The sequence below is a fragment of the Phaenicophaeus curvirostris genome, chromosome Z (assembly GCF_032191515.1).
Source record: "Phaenicophaeus curvirostris isolate KB17595 chromosome Z, BPBGC_Pcur_1.0, whole genome shotgun sequence".
Taxonomy (NCBI): domain Eukaryota; kingdom Metazoa; phylum Chordata; class Aves; order Cuculiformes; family Cuculidae; genus Phaenicophaeus; species Phaenicophaeus curvirostris.
In genome coordinates, this window is record NC_091431.1 from 58,452,621 (window position 1) to 58,467,134 (window position 14,514).

Genomic DNA, 14,514 nt, shown 5'->3' on the forward strand with positions numbered 1-14,514 from the left:
ACCAGGACCTGAGGCACCCCTAAACTGTCTGGTCCAGCTGAAAATTTGCTAGTGAAGATACAGACACCCACACACACAACAAACGCTGGTTTGGGAAAGATATAGGTAGCTGGCACCAGGCCTGTAGATCCCTTCACTCGTGTGGAGCCCTGGTCATCTCAGCAGCTGGTTTTGGGACACCCACTGTCTTTGCCCCATAGGTGGAGGTTAAGGATCTCAGTTGCTCCAGCAGCTGAGACCCCAGTGGCTCCCGCGGCTGGCACCACAAGCTAGGGCACCCACACACCCTGCCTGACTTCAGCAGCAGGTGCCACCTTTCATTAACACACACACCCAAACCCAAACCCCACATGTGTCTCACCAGTAGCCGGCACTGAGTCCTGGATGCACACTCACACACACAAACACACACATGACAGAGAGTGCTATTAGGCAGAAAGATAGCTAAGAAGAGATTTAATAAGGCAGATTGGCCTGATATGAAAACTAGGAAAACCAGAAAAAATTTAATGAGACATTATTCATTATAACGTACCTTGTAAATTCAATTTTTTGCATGTGGTTTTGGATATACCAACAGGACATGCATAAATATCTCCAGTTCTGTTAGCCGGATAGCCACTCCAGGGTGAACCAACCAACAACCTTAAGTAAGTAACAGGAACTTCATTAGGTCTTTAATGATACTGGACAAGTTCAGCAGCATTATTGCAAAGCACGCTGTAGGTAACAGTGAAGAAGCTTTTATGAGAAATAGCACCTAAGGCACTCAGGAGTCTTCTCCGGAGCTATTCAGCAGCTTTACTTGCATGTTTTACGCTGGATTCACCAGGGACAACTTTGGTGGAAAAGCCTCTGGGGATTAGGCTGCCTCAAACATGCATATTGTTTCTGTGACATTATGTTTTGGTGCAGAAGAAACACAGCAAATACATTAATATATATAGATGCATGCAAATTTAGAAATACATACAATGGGATTAAGAGACAAAAAATTCCTTGTCCTGTCAGTTAGCAATTAACTGATTCCTTTTAAGTTATTATTTTAGCTGATAAGAAGCATTTCCTCCAGAATCTGCTCAGCAACAGTTAAATGCTTATGTCTGAGCTTGAACACTACCACACCTTGACAACACTGAGTCAGAAAGAAAATACTGGAGGTGATAACAGCCTTCTGTGTGATGTATTTAATCCTGAACAAGTAAATTAAGACTTACAATAACTTGTGTCTATAATAAGAAATTATTTATTCTCCCTGACTCATTCCTTTATCTGCTATAAGGTTGCCCCTCTAATATCTGCTCCTCGAAGTCCCCTTAATTTTTATCTGAAAGGATAAGCAATGAGACCCCAGTACAGAATATTGAGTTTCATAAGAAATCATCTTTTAAAAGTTAGTCAATGTTGCTACGATAAAATTGCCATCCTCTAAAATTTTATATGTAGCTAATGCAAATACCATAGACTATAAAAAGAATACTTCTTATGAAATTATTATGTTTCAAAGCAAATGGTATGTATAATATTAACTTATCAGGGATCATCTGATTTAACTACTGCAATTTTATAACTAGTTGGAATAAAATGGCTTTGATAAAAAGACATAGTGTTGGATGGACAAGCAAGATTTTGAATTCTTTTTAGCTTGCTCAAAGAAAACACTGTTAATCACACTGTTTTTTAATTTATTTCATCTCAATTAAGCACAAACTTACGAGCACAAATAATGTTATACTGTTTTACCAGTTCGGTCGGGGTAACTTCATATTGTATTTTCTGTGTGTAAGTATAATTTAAAAAAACCTGCCTGCTTCTCAATTACCTTGTTGAAAAACAGTGATTATGCAGACAGCAGGAACAGGATTTTGTGTACTTTTAGCATCTTTAAACCTGCAATTCAGATTCATATAAATACCTCTCCATATAACACCAGTGTATGTTACAAGAGCTGTGAGGGGCCTCTGAACTTCTTGTTATTTTCTGAGGACTATAACCTCCTCTGCCCATTAGAAACCAAAACCATCATAGCTTAGGACCAAATAATTAGAGCTTATGAGTTACTACTCCATCGGTCGTGTGCTGACAGACACCACAGCATGCAAACACACGCAGTGACACAGGAGGGCTGGAGCCAGTCAGTAGTGATTGACAGGAGGAAGACACGGTGTTACAGTCTTCTCTCTTATTAGGTACTACAGAGTTAATTACAGTTATAAAACTTTAACTGGGCTGATGGCAGAAAGGGCTAACAGTTTTCATGGAAATAAAAGAGAGTTTTAAAAAGGAGGGCAATGCTGCATGAGTAATACCTGAAACGGACAGTTCACACTGAAAAGCAACTTGAACATTGCACTGTGTACATTTATAAATATTAGTATGTTTTTTTCTAAGTTTCCCAGAAGGCAAGTGCATTTCAGGTTTCCTGCAGGAAAAGAATATTCAAAGAATAACTTTTAATGGATCTCGGAAATACCCTATGCATCACTCTGTCTGGTCAACAAACTCACACTAAATCTCTTTCCAGGCAACACTCTGTGGCCATGAGTTATCCTGAAGCCCAAAGCACATAGTTTCACTCACAAAGACTGAGAACGTGAAGCAAAGAGGAGAAATGTGCTTGAGCACTAGCTGTCTTCAAGTCCAAGCCTAACTCCAAGCCTCAACTTTGCTACTGGCATAAACTGGAGAAAAACACCATCCACAGGGTTTAGAAAAAGCAGCTCCCTCTCTTTCAGCATGCATATGTGTGCTCACTCATGGACTTCACACTGCTAGCAGTAAAGTGGCCTCTGAAACTCCCATCTTCTCAAGCCTCAAAATTAATTCCAACCCAGACATCTGCTTATATCAAGAAGACATCACTCTTTATACTCAGTGCATTTCTAGAATTTAATATTTACAGCTGTATTTTACTTTCACTAGCCCTAAAACTAACCTTATAGCTGTTGCATGGCACAGAGACACGTAAACCAAGCAAGAGAAACTCTTCTAACTTTAAACACAAATCTAAATCTATGTCAACTGCACCTAAACCCAACATAATTTGATGTTTCATTTAGCTTACATTCCTCATACTTTATTGGAAGTTATTACACTAACACCCTCTTTACTGTATTAGCTTTCCCTGTAGATTTGTAGGGACCATGAATCTCAGTGCCCTAACAATGCTGTAGGCTAAAAAATGCCACTCTATATACAGAATTTAGCCCTTAGAGCTGACTACTACTGATGCTGTAATTTTCAGAAATTAATACTTATACTAAGCTCTTTCCCTCATTTGAGTTAACTAGTCTAAACTGCCATCAATATGCTTCTGAGAAAAAGTTACTGGCCAACTTCTGCTGAGTCTAGCCCTTTGCTTTTAATTGCCAGCCTTAAAGGTCCTAGGAAAAAAAGTAATTCTCTCTCTCGTATCTTGAGCCTTACTTAAGCTTAATTCACCTTAATCTATATTAGAAATCTGCAAGTCGCACTCGCTTTAGAGAATTAATATAAACAATTACAGCAGAGAGCTACACAATACTGGTCTTGGAAAATGCATGAAAATGAGTACCAAAATACTTAAAAATGCTTGTTCCCAAATACACTGTATCTTGTCTAGCATATTAATGGTCTTTTTCATCTATGAGTTAAATATTTTTTACAAAACCTCCTTCTGTGCCCTCGTAGGCTGTCTTTACACAATGCTACATTAATTAGCATGTAATATTGCCAGTGATTTTTTTATTCAGTTCCTTAATCAGTCTCCAGCACTGTATACAGAGCAATGGAACCAAATGAAGTCAAATAAAGTTCAGCAGCAATGCCATGCCACACAGGCTGCAGGAGTGGCAGATCAAAGTGCAACAGGAATTATTTCTGGGAAATTACCCCATGACAAAGCTAGTAACTGGCAAAGTGTGATGTAGCAGAAAACAAAATCAGAATTCATGGCGAAGGGCTGAATTCCCAGCTGTTGCCAGAGTAAGTTTTGCATTTTCTGGTTTCTTTTTCTTTTCATGCGTTTACTCTTCAGTGTGGATTTTTTAAACACAAAGATGACTAATAGGAAATAGGAAAATAAAAGTAGAAAGGACCTCTTAAATAATTTGGCCCTTTTCCCTACAGTTACAGGAATCAATGGATATATATGAAGATGAGAAAACTCTTCACTCTAACAGATGCTTTTCTGCACACCCCAAAACATTTATCACCACCTAAAACTCTTTATCCTTTGAACAAATGACTCACAACCTCAAAAACTACAGCAAACTATGCAAGACTGTTTGACTGACAAAATTAAAAGACCTAGAAGACAGAGCTGCTTTTCCAAGCAGAAAAAAAAAGGCAAAATTGTAGAGCATGCAGCTGGAGGAAGAAAAAGCTGGGCTAAGAACTTGGTGTTAGCAATGGTATGATCACTGAAAAGTATGAATACTGAAAACATCAGTATTTTGTTCAAAATAAAAACCAACCAAACCCCAAACCACCAAAAAGCAGTTCGTGGAAATTACTTCCTCATTAAAATCAGAAGGCTTTCAAAATTTATTGATTTCAGCAAAAGTTGCTACAGAAATGTGTCTTTCAGGCAAAGCATATTATCGGCCTAAAGAGGCAATGCACCAGCCCAGGACAAAGGCTGTGGGGCATTTATGACTAGTGAGAAGTATCCAATGATTTTTAAAACTATTTTGTGGTGCGATGCTTATGTGATATATTCAGTAATGCTATGATTATGAGATATATCAGTAAGTTAGATGTCATTATAGACATGACATGGAATGAAACAAAATACTTTAAAAAAGAAAAATTCCATAATATAATTTCCAAAACAAAATTCAGAATTTGCAAATGTTAAGCACAAAGGCATAGCTGAATATGGTGGCTGGAACTTGACACCAAACAGTACTTAAGAGCTCTGTTGTTGAATGCATCCACATCCCATGATGACTGAAGATACATATGGGTAGGACAAAGAATTAAGCATCTCTCTACAGCTATTCTATCTTCCTCCCTTGAGACAGATATAAACCAAATCTCAGCTCGGAGCAAGTATTGTTATCTCTGCAGAAGGTACTGTCAGCTGCTGTTTAGGACATGTACATTCAAGACAAAACTGGTAAGGTACAATCTGCCTTTCTAGATTACGTTTAGAAATCAGATAATTTGGTCTCAGTTTAAGGTTCAAATACAGATGACCTTACAACAGGGACAACCAGTGTGTGAAAACTGAATGATATTTCTGTTGTGGCTAATTACTTGTGTGGTGCACTGCCTGAACTTTACTAATTCACGAATTTCTTTGGTCTTCACAGTTTTCCCTTGAGTTCATTAAAGAGCTCGTGTTTTGAAATTCCCACCAGACACCGTGAAAAGCTTGAGTTGTGCTTGCCTTGCAAGTTTGTCCTTACTTACAAGCATCACATGCCATCAATGCTCATCAAGGCCCAACAGACCAGGGACCAATTACCCTTGATTGTCGCTGGTTTGTGTCACAGCTTCCCAACACATACTACCCCCGTTCTACAGCTCTGCACTCATTTCCAAGCAAAACAGATGACATACTGTTGCCTGCAGTCCCAGTTCTGCAAATATCCTCTTTTACATTTCCTATAGCCTCTATTGCCTCCAGAGATGTATCTTCCAGAAAAACAGCTGAATAATATAACTAGCATCTGCTGTTTTTTTCTGTATCTCTCCTTTCTACTCTTTGAGAGAGCACAGGAGGATTTCTAAAGCTGTATTAGCACCATATGATTTTATTGACAGAAGCACTGTCTAGGAAGTGATGAAATCTCTGGTGGAGCTTAGATTCTGGACAATCTCTGCCTTGGGAGAGAGGTGCCACCCGAGCAGTGTTTGATGTGGTGAGTAACTCCACTGTGCCTGAACTGAGTTTTCAAGTGCATCACATTCTTGCTGCATAATGACGGCCTCTTCATAAAAAGCATACAGTGTTAAATGTTCCCCTCCGGCAGAAAGCGGAATGCTAATCTTATGCAAAGCTTGGACTGTTTATCTCACTCTTCTCTCAGCCATGTCAACAAGCGCACTGCACATGGACTGCAGCTTCTGCATCATTAATAGGAGAGAACAACTCTACTGAACAGATTCAGTGTTAATTTTTTCAAATAAGGCACATTAAAGAAAAAGCTGTATTGCCTCAGGAAAAAGAAAATAGCCTAGAAATTAAGAGAAAAAGAGAGTAAGGCATGACTGACTTTTTTTAAAGCTTGTCTAATGATTTCTTGAGACGGAGACTGAAAAGAGCTTTTTTTCACTGGAGTCTCATAATAAGTCATGGTTACTTGAACAGGAGCTGATAAAACTTCCCTTACTTTTGGAGCTACGGTCAGACACTGTGCAGCAAATGAACAAACAATGAAGTGCCTATCTAAAGAAAAGCTTCCCAGATTCATAATATTCATATAATTAGAAAATGACAGGAGAACATCCAAAGTTACTTTCTTACCCAAATTCCACCCCACATTATCCGAGAAAGTGGTAGTGGAGGAGTTTTTATATCATAAATAAAAATAAGACAGGGAAATTTAAAAATAATTAGCTTGAGGGAGTCTGGAACCTAGTACCCCAGTTGCAAGCTTACAGAAAACTTACAGAAAGGGGTAAAACACAAGACATAATTTCTCCATGCACGTGCCAAAGCATTAATTTCTCTCCTAGCAGACAGTCTTGTTATTTTTCAATGGCTTTATGCAAATTTTTTTTTATAAAAGAGAGCTCTTATTTATGGGTGACTAAACACAAGCAGGCAGAAACACAGCAAGAAGCCACCACAGCATCAGGCGAGGAGTGGAGATAGGTTGGGAGCCTTCCCCATGGTGCGAAAAGAAACTCCAAGCTCTCATTTTGGAAGTCACAGTTCTGCTCTTCTTTTACTTTGCCTCCTGGTCACCAAGGCTAAGTACAATAACACCAGAGGTGGTGAGACCTAGGTAGTCTCACATTTTTGCATATGGGACCCATTGCAACTGCACAATGTCTCTGTGCAGGCCTATGCATAGACAGAATCACAGAATCACTAGGTTGGAAAAGAACCCCAGGATCATCGAGTCCAACCATACCTATCAACCACTAAACTATGTCCCTGAACACCTCATCCACCTGTCATTTAAACACCTCCAGGGATGGGGACTCAACCACCTCCCTGAGCAGCCTCTGCCAGTGCCCAATGACCCTTTCCGTGAAACATTTTTTTCTGATGTCCAGTCTGAACCTCCCCTGGTGCAGCTTGAGGCCATTCCCCCTTGTTCTGTCCCCTGTCACTTGGGAGGTCAGCTCCCACCTCTTTACAATCCCCTTTCAGGTAGTTGTAGAGAGCAATGAGGTCTCCCCTCAGCCTCCTCTTCTCCAGGCTAAACCTCCAGCTTCCTCAGCCGCTCCTTGTAAGACTTGTTCTCCAGCCCCTTCACCAGGTTTGTTGCTCTTCTCTGGACTCACTCCAGAGACTCAACATCCTTCTTATGGTGAGGGGCCCAGAACTGAACACAGGATTCGAGGAGCGGTCTCACCAGTGCCGAGTACAGAGGGAGAATAACCTCCCTGGACCTGCTGGCCACACTGTTTCTGATACAAGCCAAGATGCCATTGGCCTTCTTGGCCACCTGGGCACACTGCTGGCTCATGTTCTGTCCCCATCAACCAGCACTCCCAGGTCTTTCTCCTCCAGGCAGCTTTCCAGCCAGACTTCTCCTAGTCTGTAGCACTGCACAGGGTTGTTGTGCCCCAAGTGCAGGACCCGGCATTTGGCCTTGTTAAACCTCATCCCATTGGTCTCAGCCCAGTGGTTCAGCCTGTTCAGATCCCTTTGGAGCCTCCTTACCCTCCATCAGATTGACACTTCTACCCAGCCTAGTGTCATCCGCAAACTTGCTAAGGGAGCACTCAATGCCTTCATCCAGGTCATTGATAAAGACATTGAACAGGGCTGGACCCAGCACTGAGTCCTGGGAACACTACTTGTAACCGGACTCCAGACATCCCAAAGCTACCTTAATATTTTTGTGTGGGCTTTTCTGAACCTTAACTGTAAAATACATTTTCAGATGCATTCTAATGGATTTCAGACTCAACATTTTGCTTTCTTTTTACTGAAAAAACTTCAGTTACTTACTATCTGTACATCATCACTTAAGTAAACACATTATTTTGTGGCTGTTTTGGTTCTGATACTGTTTCAGTCTATGGAGAATGACCCATCTAAAATATTGTCCTGGTTTAATATATATTAACTTGTGTGACTTTCTGCTAAAGACTTAAAACAATGTATACACAAATAACCATTTAAAGTAGTTGAGTACCACTGAACTATTTACAGACATACAGCCCTTGCCATGAAAGACACCTTAAGCTTTGAGGTTAGTGAGGCTGCAGAAGAGAAAACATCGAGCTTACTCTGGGTTAGTATTTTAAAGTTCTTTTTGAAACCAACATTACCAGAAAAAAGTATTTCACTAGTTACTTATTAAGCCCAATGTTGTGAAAACTGTAGACTTCACATCAAAATTTATGGCTGACGAGATATAATGACACAATGCCTTTGCTAGGACTATGTCATGTACATTCAAATATGCCATCTGTCAAGAATCAAACATTTAATACTGTATCAGACATAAAATAATGTAAGTTTAAGTTCACTTAATTGTAATATTATTAATTACAACTTCCCAGCCCTAATAATTTGTTTTAACCTCAACAATGTTAAAATCATATAATATCCCACGTACACATAGGGAGTAACAGAGATGCTATTGGTACAGAAAGGAATGAAACGTGAGTTAATATTCTGCAGAAACTGTGAGTCTGAGGAGACTGGTGTATTGGAGATGAAAGTAAAAGCTTAACAGAAATAAAGATCCTGGATCACATCAAGTAAAGGAAAAAGGCCTGAACTTTCACATTCATATGTGTTGATAATATTTCAATTTCTATTTTGATAATGTAAGCATTTGTTTATAAAAGGATAACTAATACAAAAAGAATTAACTGGAATGCATTTAAATGAAATGCAGAATTCTAAAAGAAAAACTCATTTTCCTTAGCCTTTTAATGGGGTATATAACAAGCTGTTCAAACTGCTTACCATTTGCCTTGTCTATTTATGAACTGTTGAACTGCATATCCAAACTGCTCTCTTGATGGGCCAGAAAATATTTTTGCTTCTAGGAGCCCAACATTGTAAGCTTCGCAGCAGTTATGAAGAATACCTGTTAGCAGAAAAATTATGATTATTGCAGAAGTAATTAAAGAAGAATTTTGATTCCAGTGAAAGAGGTTCTTCATCTGGACCAGATCCCCTGACAGAAGAAAATAAAATGTAGGCTTAGACATCTGCAAGAAAGTAAACAGACTTTTCTCTACAGTGCCCACCTGCCCACGTGTAATGCCTGTCCAGTGCTCTTTATAGGTGTTAGGAAATTGTGGGCCGAGATCAATGACTCATTCCCTGTTTGCCTTAACAAAAGTTGCAGCATTACTAATGGGGATGTTTTAGCTGAAGTGAGGCAAGAAATATGATTCAGAAATCTGTTATCCTTTACCTTAAGTCATGTTAAGCTTATGGCACAGCAAACATATCAACGGTCTGCCGAAGTACATAAAAACAAAAAAGCAGTAACCGTTACTGCTAATACAGTCTGTATTCTAGGGTCTATCTGCAACTTAATGTTTGAGGCAGTGGAACAAAAAACATATTATCATCTGCAGCATCAGAAAACCTACATTTTTTGAGTAATTTCATTATTATGCCAGAATCCTTAGTTTTTAGTACAAACAGTCTGAACAGTTGCCCAAACAGAAAAACATAGAAATAAAAACATGCAAAATAGAACTGGATTAATAACTCTTGACACTTAATTCTGAAACTCTACTCTGCTGTGTTCGCTGTATTAATGGCTTTTCCTAGAGCACTTGGGCACCCAGGAACAAGGGTATACCACTCCATGCCATTTTAGGGGGAACTGGTGATGTGGGCCAGGGAGCCCACTCCTCATTCATAAAGAACGTGATTTCTTTCTGATCAAGGGCAGTAGGCAGACATCTAGGAAAATGTCCAATCCAAAAGCTGCAGGAAAAGGGCCAGAGTCCTCTAATAGCCGGGAGTAGATAACTGTCCCTCCAGCTCAGAAATGGAAGGACTGAGACAACCATGGAATCCCAGCAACAAGTGACAGCCTAGCTGAAGAACACCATAGGGTTCCTGACAACCCTTAAAAATATGTCAGCAATGGAAGAAATCATGACCTGTGGCAGTACTATTCCCAGGTAAGGCAGGTTCACAGAGTTGCTCATGGGTTAAACACCATCTGCCAAGTTGCCCCTCCCTTCCTGTATGCTCAGACAAAATGAGTCTTATCTGCCCCCCACACTTAATGTGCCTCACCACAATAATTTAGTATGAGTCACTGTATAGTAAAATGGCAGCCTGTATGACAATCCCTTAAAACAGGCACTCTTTAGGGAGAGATGTGCTGATCTTTGTCATCTTAAAGATATAAGCTTTCTCTAGTTTTGATTGGCAGAGAGCTCATTGTTGATATCACTCTCTTCTAGGTCCCAAAAGCAGCTGTGGAAAGAGGTTAAAAGGGATTATTTCAGCATAAATAGCCCATCACAGTAGTGTAGCTGTAACAGTAACAACAATAATAACATCATAGTGAGAACATTAAAATCCTGAACACGGATTTGCAGGCAAAGTTCATGACATGTAAGAAGTTTCAATTAATTTTGTGCCTTTGCCCACAGAATACAAAACACAGAAGTTACTAGCAGAAGACTAAACAAAACTCACCACACAGTTACTACTTTTCTACCACAGCTTAAAACAGGAAATCATATATGAGTTTTTTCAAACAACCACTATCTACAGCTGGCCTCTGCAAAGCAAACAATCATCCCTTGCTAAAAGAGTAGTTCCTTGAGAAACATCCTTAGAGACAAATATATTTCCTGAGTCATGTTATTCAAGACAGGAAAAGAGAATATGTAGAGACATATCACTCTGTTTTGCAATACTTTTAACACTAAACACAACCACATATATTCATTGTTCAAGTCTGGATTTTCAGGAAAGGGAAAAGAGAAGATGAGGCAGATACTGACTATAGCCAGTAATTATTTTCTGATCTAATGTATTTGCATTTTATTTGTTCTTGGGTCTGATGTTTCCAAATTACATTATCCTCAGCACAATTCAGCAGTGCCCCATTCTCAGAGGCCACAGGAGACCATACCATAATACCATCCCACATGTAAATACAGAAAAATAACTCTCCAAGTTACACTGTGCAAATGGAAACAAACTCAGGCTGTCAAATGAAGAGCCAAATGTATCCTAGAATGATAAACACTTCCAGTTTGACCCCAAATCCAATGACAACTGGAGAAAAACTCTTGACTGTCTGGACACTATTACACAGCTATTAACAAATCACGCTGCTAGACAAATGATAACTTTGCTAAACGTCTTCTGCATAAATGCATTGGCCAACTTCAGTGCAAGTGCACTGGAGATCTTTTGAATTGTGTCCATGGTGAGGGATTTATTAAATGCTACATCCAGGATAAAAATTTCTAGAACTGGATAAAACCACAGAGACAAGATGTCACAACCAACAGCCTGAAAGGAAGTCCCTGTGTTTGTTCAAATTCCCCTATGGTGCTGTGATAGGTCAGACAGGGGTCAACACGTGCCCTGGGGTTATGCATTGCCTGTTCACCTCTCCTGTCCTGCAGGTGCTGCAGCATCCCTTCCTGGACCTGCCAGAGCCTTCTTGTGGTTCTGCTTTCTCCAGGAGGGGGCTGATTCCAAGGAGCAAAGCCACCTGGCCCCACCCAGGAATGCTTCATCTCCTATAGTTCCTCTGCGGCTTACGATGGCGTGGGGAAGCAATACTCCTTTTTTTCTCCCCAGCCTCCCACCTCTTTCCTTCACTGAATCATTTCACTCATCCTACCTATTTAACACTGGGGCTTGATTTCATACTTTTTAATTGTATGCGCTACTGCAGCACTAGAGCACTGCTCTTTGAGACAAGAATTTCTACCTGAAATAGTGGGAAATGTGTCTGCCAGATCATAGATCTCTTCTCAAAACTGCCTCTATCACCTTTCCTTCCTGGCCAGGCATCCAGTCAAGAACAGAGAAAAGAAAAGGGAAAAAAAAAACCCAACAACAAACGACCAGAAGACCCAGCCTCTGAAGACACCCTGACACCTGCAATATTCTTATGGATCAGCTTTGTCTCTCACTCATGACTGCTTTGCAAAATCAGAATTGAAAAGGTAGCAAATACCCATGACTAACTACAAACACTATCAAGTGAACCATAGCTTCAGCATATTTCAATCACAGTCATTTTAAATTCCACAATTTTTTTTTTTTATTTTTAGATCTATTCCATGCAAATTTTACTTGGCTTTGGGCTTAGCAAGTACATCCTTGCAAAGAAATACTAGGCATTTTCCTCCATTGTATATATCGCTTCCACGATATCTTTTACCCATTCTGCACATCTATCTAAATACAGTATATAGAACAAGAAATTCAAGCATTTGTAGCCAAAAAAGAACATGCTAAGTTTGAGTCAAACTTATTTTAAGCCTGTCCTAGAATAAGAGGGTTTTTTATGCTTTAAAAGGGTGCCAACCATTGAAACATGTAGGTTTAAAATACTGTATATTCTAGGCTGGAAAGATTCAGTATCGGTTGCTGCCCTCAGGCAATGAACTTTGATAATTTAAGAATCCTGAAATAAAAAAACCTAATTCATTATCTGGATTTTAATAGCTTTCGGTGACAGACTTCTACTTGTGACTTAACAGCCATGATGACAGATTAGTAGGGCAAATGAAAATCCACTTCCTAATTTCTGTCTGTAAATGGAACTCTATTTACAGTCCAATAAACAGACTGTGTGGAACAAAGGAGGCTAGATACAATACCAAAACCTCTGAAGGCCCCTCTGAAGACTTCAAAAGCAGCAGTTCCTCTCTGCCACTGGGCAGAGGGCTTGGGCACTTCTGTTTAAAAAGGACAGATGCTGTTCATTGGGAACAGCAGCTCCCAATGTAAAGCTTCAGACAAGGAAACTTAGAAAAAAAAATCCTTAACAGGATAAAGGGAAATGTAGGTTTTCCAGTAATCTCCAGTATCTCTTTGTGTGGTTTTTTTTTTTTTTCTGGGAATTACCATATTTCAACAACTGCATTATTGCAGCGCATACCACAGGAGCTGCAGCATAGGACCATAGCTGCTCTTATACTTCTGCACCTCCATTTCCTTACTCCTAGTAGAACAAAAAAAATAGCACATGTTCTGACTGTGCACTTCTAAGCCTGAACACGTGTGAATTTTTCCATAACTATAAATGACATGTATAATAATGGCTATAATGCCTTCTGTTTGTAGCCGTTGAAGTACAAGCTGAAGCAAGTTTGCTAAAGCAAGTTCACTGAAGTAATAGCTTACTAGGTACACCCAGTTCATAATTGTTTTGATTTTGTAAACAGAGCTCACAGCTTAAAGTGAACAAGAAAAAATGTCTGTTGGGTAACCAGTCATCTGATACCATGATTATAAGAGTTGTCTGATTGTAACCTCTTATTCAAATTAATCAATATAATAAAAAAAAAATTGTATAAGTAGAAATGAAGTCAGATTTTATGTGTTTGATTACTTAGTTTGTGAAATAAGTTTATGAAAGTTTAATAAAATATACTAAAATATTATTAGTCTACCATAAGTGTTGTAATAAATGTGTCATTTTCAGTCTAAATAGTAAAACTGAATTTTCAGTCTCTTTACACTACGTTGCAAAGGTGATGCTCCAGTTTAAAATAGTAATATATGGTAGAATACCATAATGATACAGACTCAGCTATGGCAAGTCTCATATCTCATTAGAACATCCAGTCAAACAGAGGCATTCACAGCTGCTGTTATTTATAACTTGCATCATACAGTTCTAGCAATCACACTATAAAGAAAAAAGAAGGCACAATGGAATTTGATCACTGAGTCTATAAAGAATTGACTTCATGCTAAGCAATAGTTCTAAATTTATCTAGAATTAACCTTGCCAGGAGGAAACTTTGCAGTGAAGGAAACTTCATCACCTTCTTTACTTGACAATATGCTGTTCTCTTCTTTGAGCAACTATGAGCTACAAAACAGAAAAAGTTTGTAATATAATTCAACTAAGTGACAATCTGCCTTTGTGAGCGAGCATTCATGAGAGCGACCATGCCAGGAGAGGAAACAGAAAGAGCTCCTGTAGGCAGCTACCCTCTGCTTGGTAGCACAGCCGCTGCTGTGAGTGGAAGAGGTAAGCATGTAGTCACTAAAGAAGAACAAAGTCATGGCCTGGCATTATTGTAAAACAAAGATACTATCACACACATTCTTGCATAGGTTTTTAAGTCCATGAATTGTTTTGGAAAAAAATATCAAGACAAATCCCACTGGATTATTGTCTGCTTCCTGAAGCAGTTTCATAGACTGGCAGCCACTAAAAT

The 14,514-nt window shown here is 39.3% G+C and overlaps 1 protein-coding gene across 2 annotated transcripts in view; it reads right to left on the reverse strand.

The window, feature by feature from the left end:
• The window catches only part of ITGA2 (integrin subunit alpha 2), a 69,402-nt gene that overhangs the window by 42,624 nt on the left and 12,264 nt on the right, over positions 1–14,514 (reverse strand). The window contains exons 2-3 of one of the 2 annotated variants that reach the window (XM_069880496.1): positions 9,083–9,206; positions 536–645 (exon numbers count right to left, since the gene is read on the reverse strand). In XM_069880496.1, coding sequence (XP_069736597.1) covers positions 536–645; positions 9,083–9,206 — 234 coding nt within the window. Of the gene's footprint in view, positions 1–535; positions 646–9,082; positions 9,283–14,514 lie in introns of those variants that run through there. The other variant, XM_069880495.1, reaches the window with a different exon arrangement.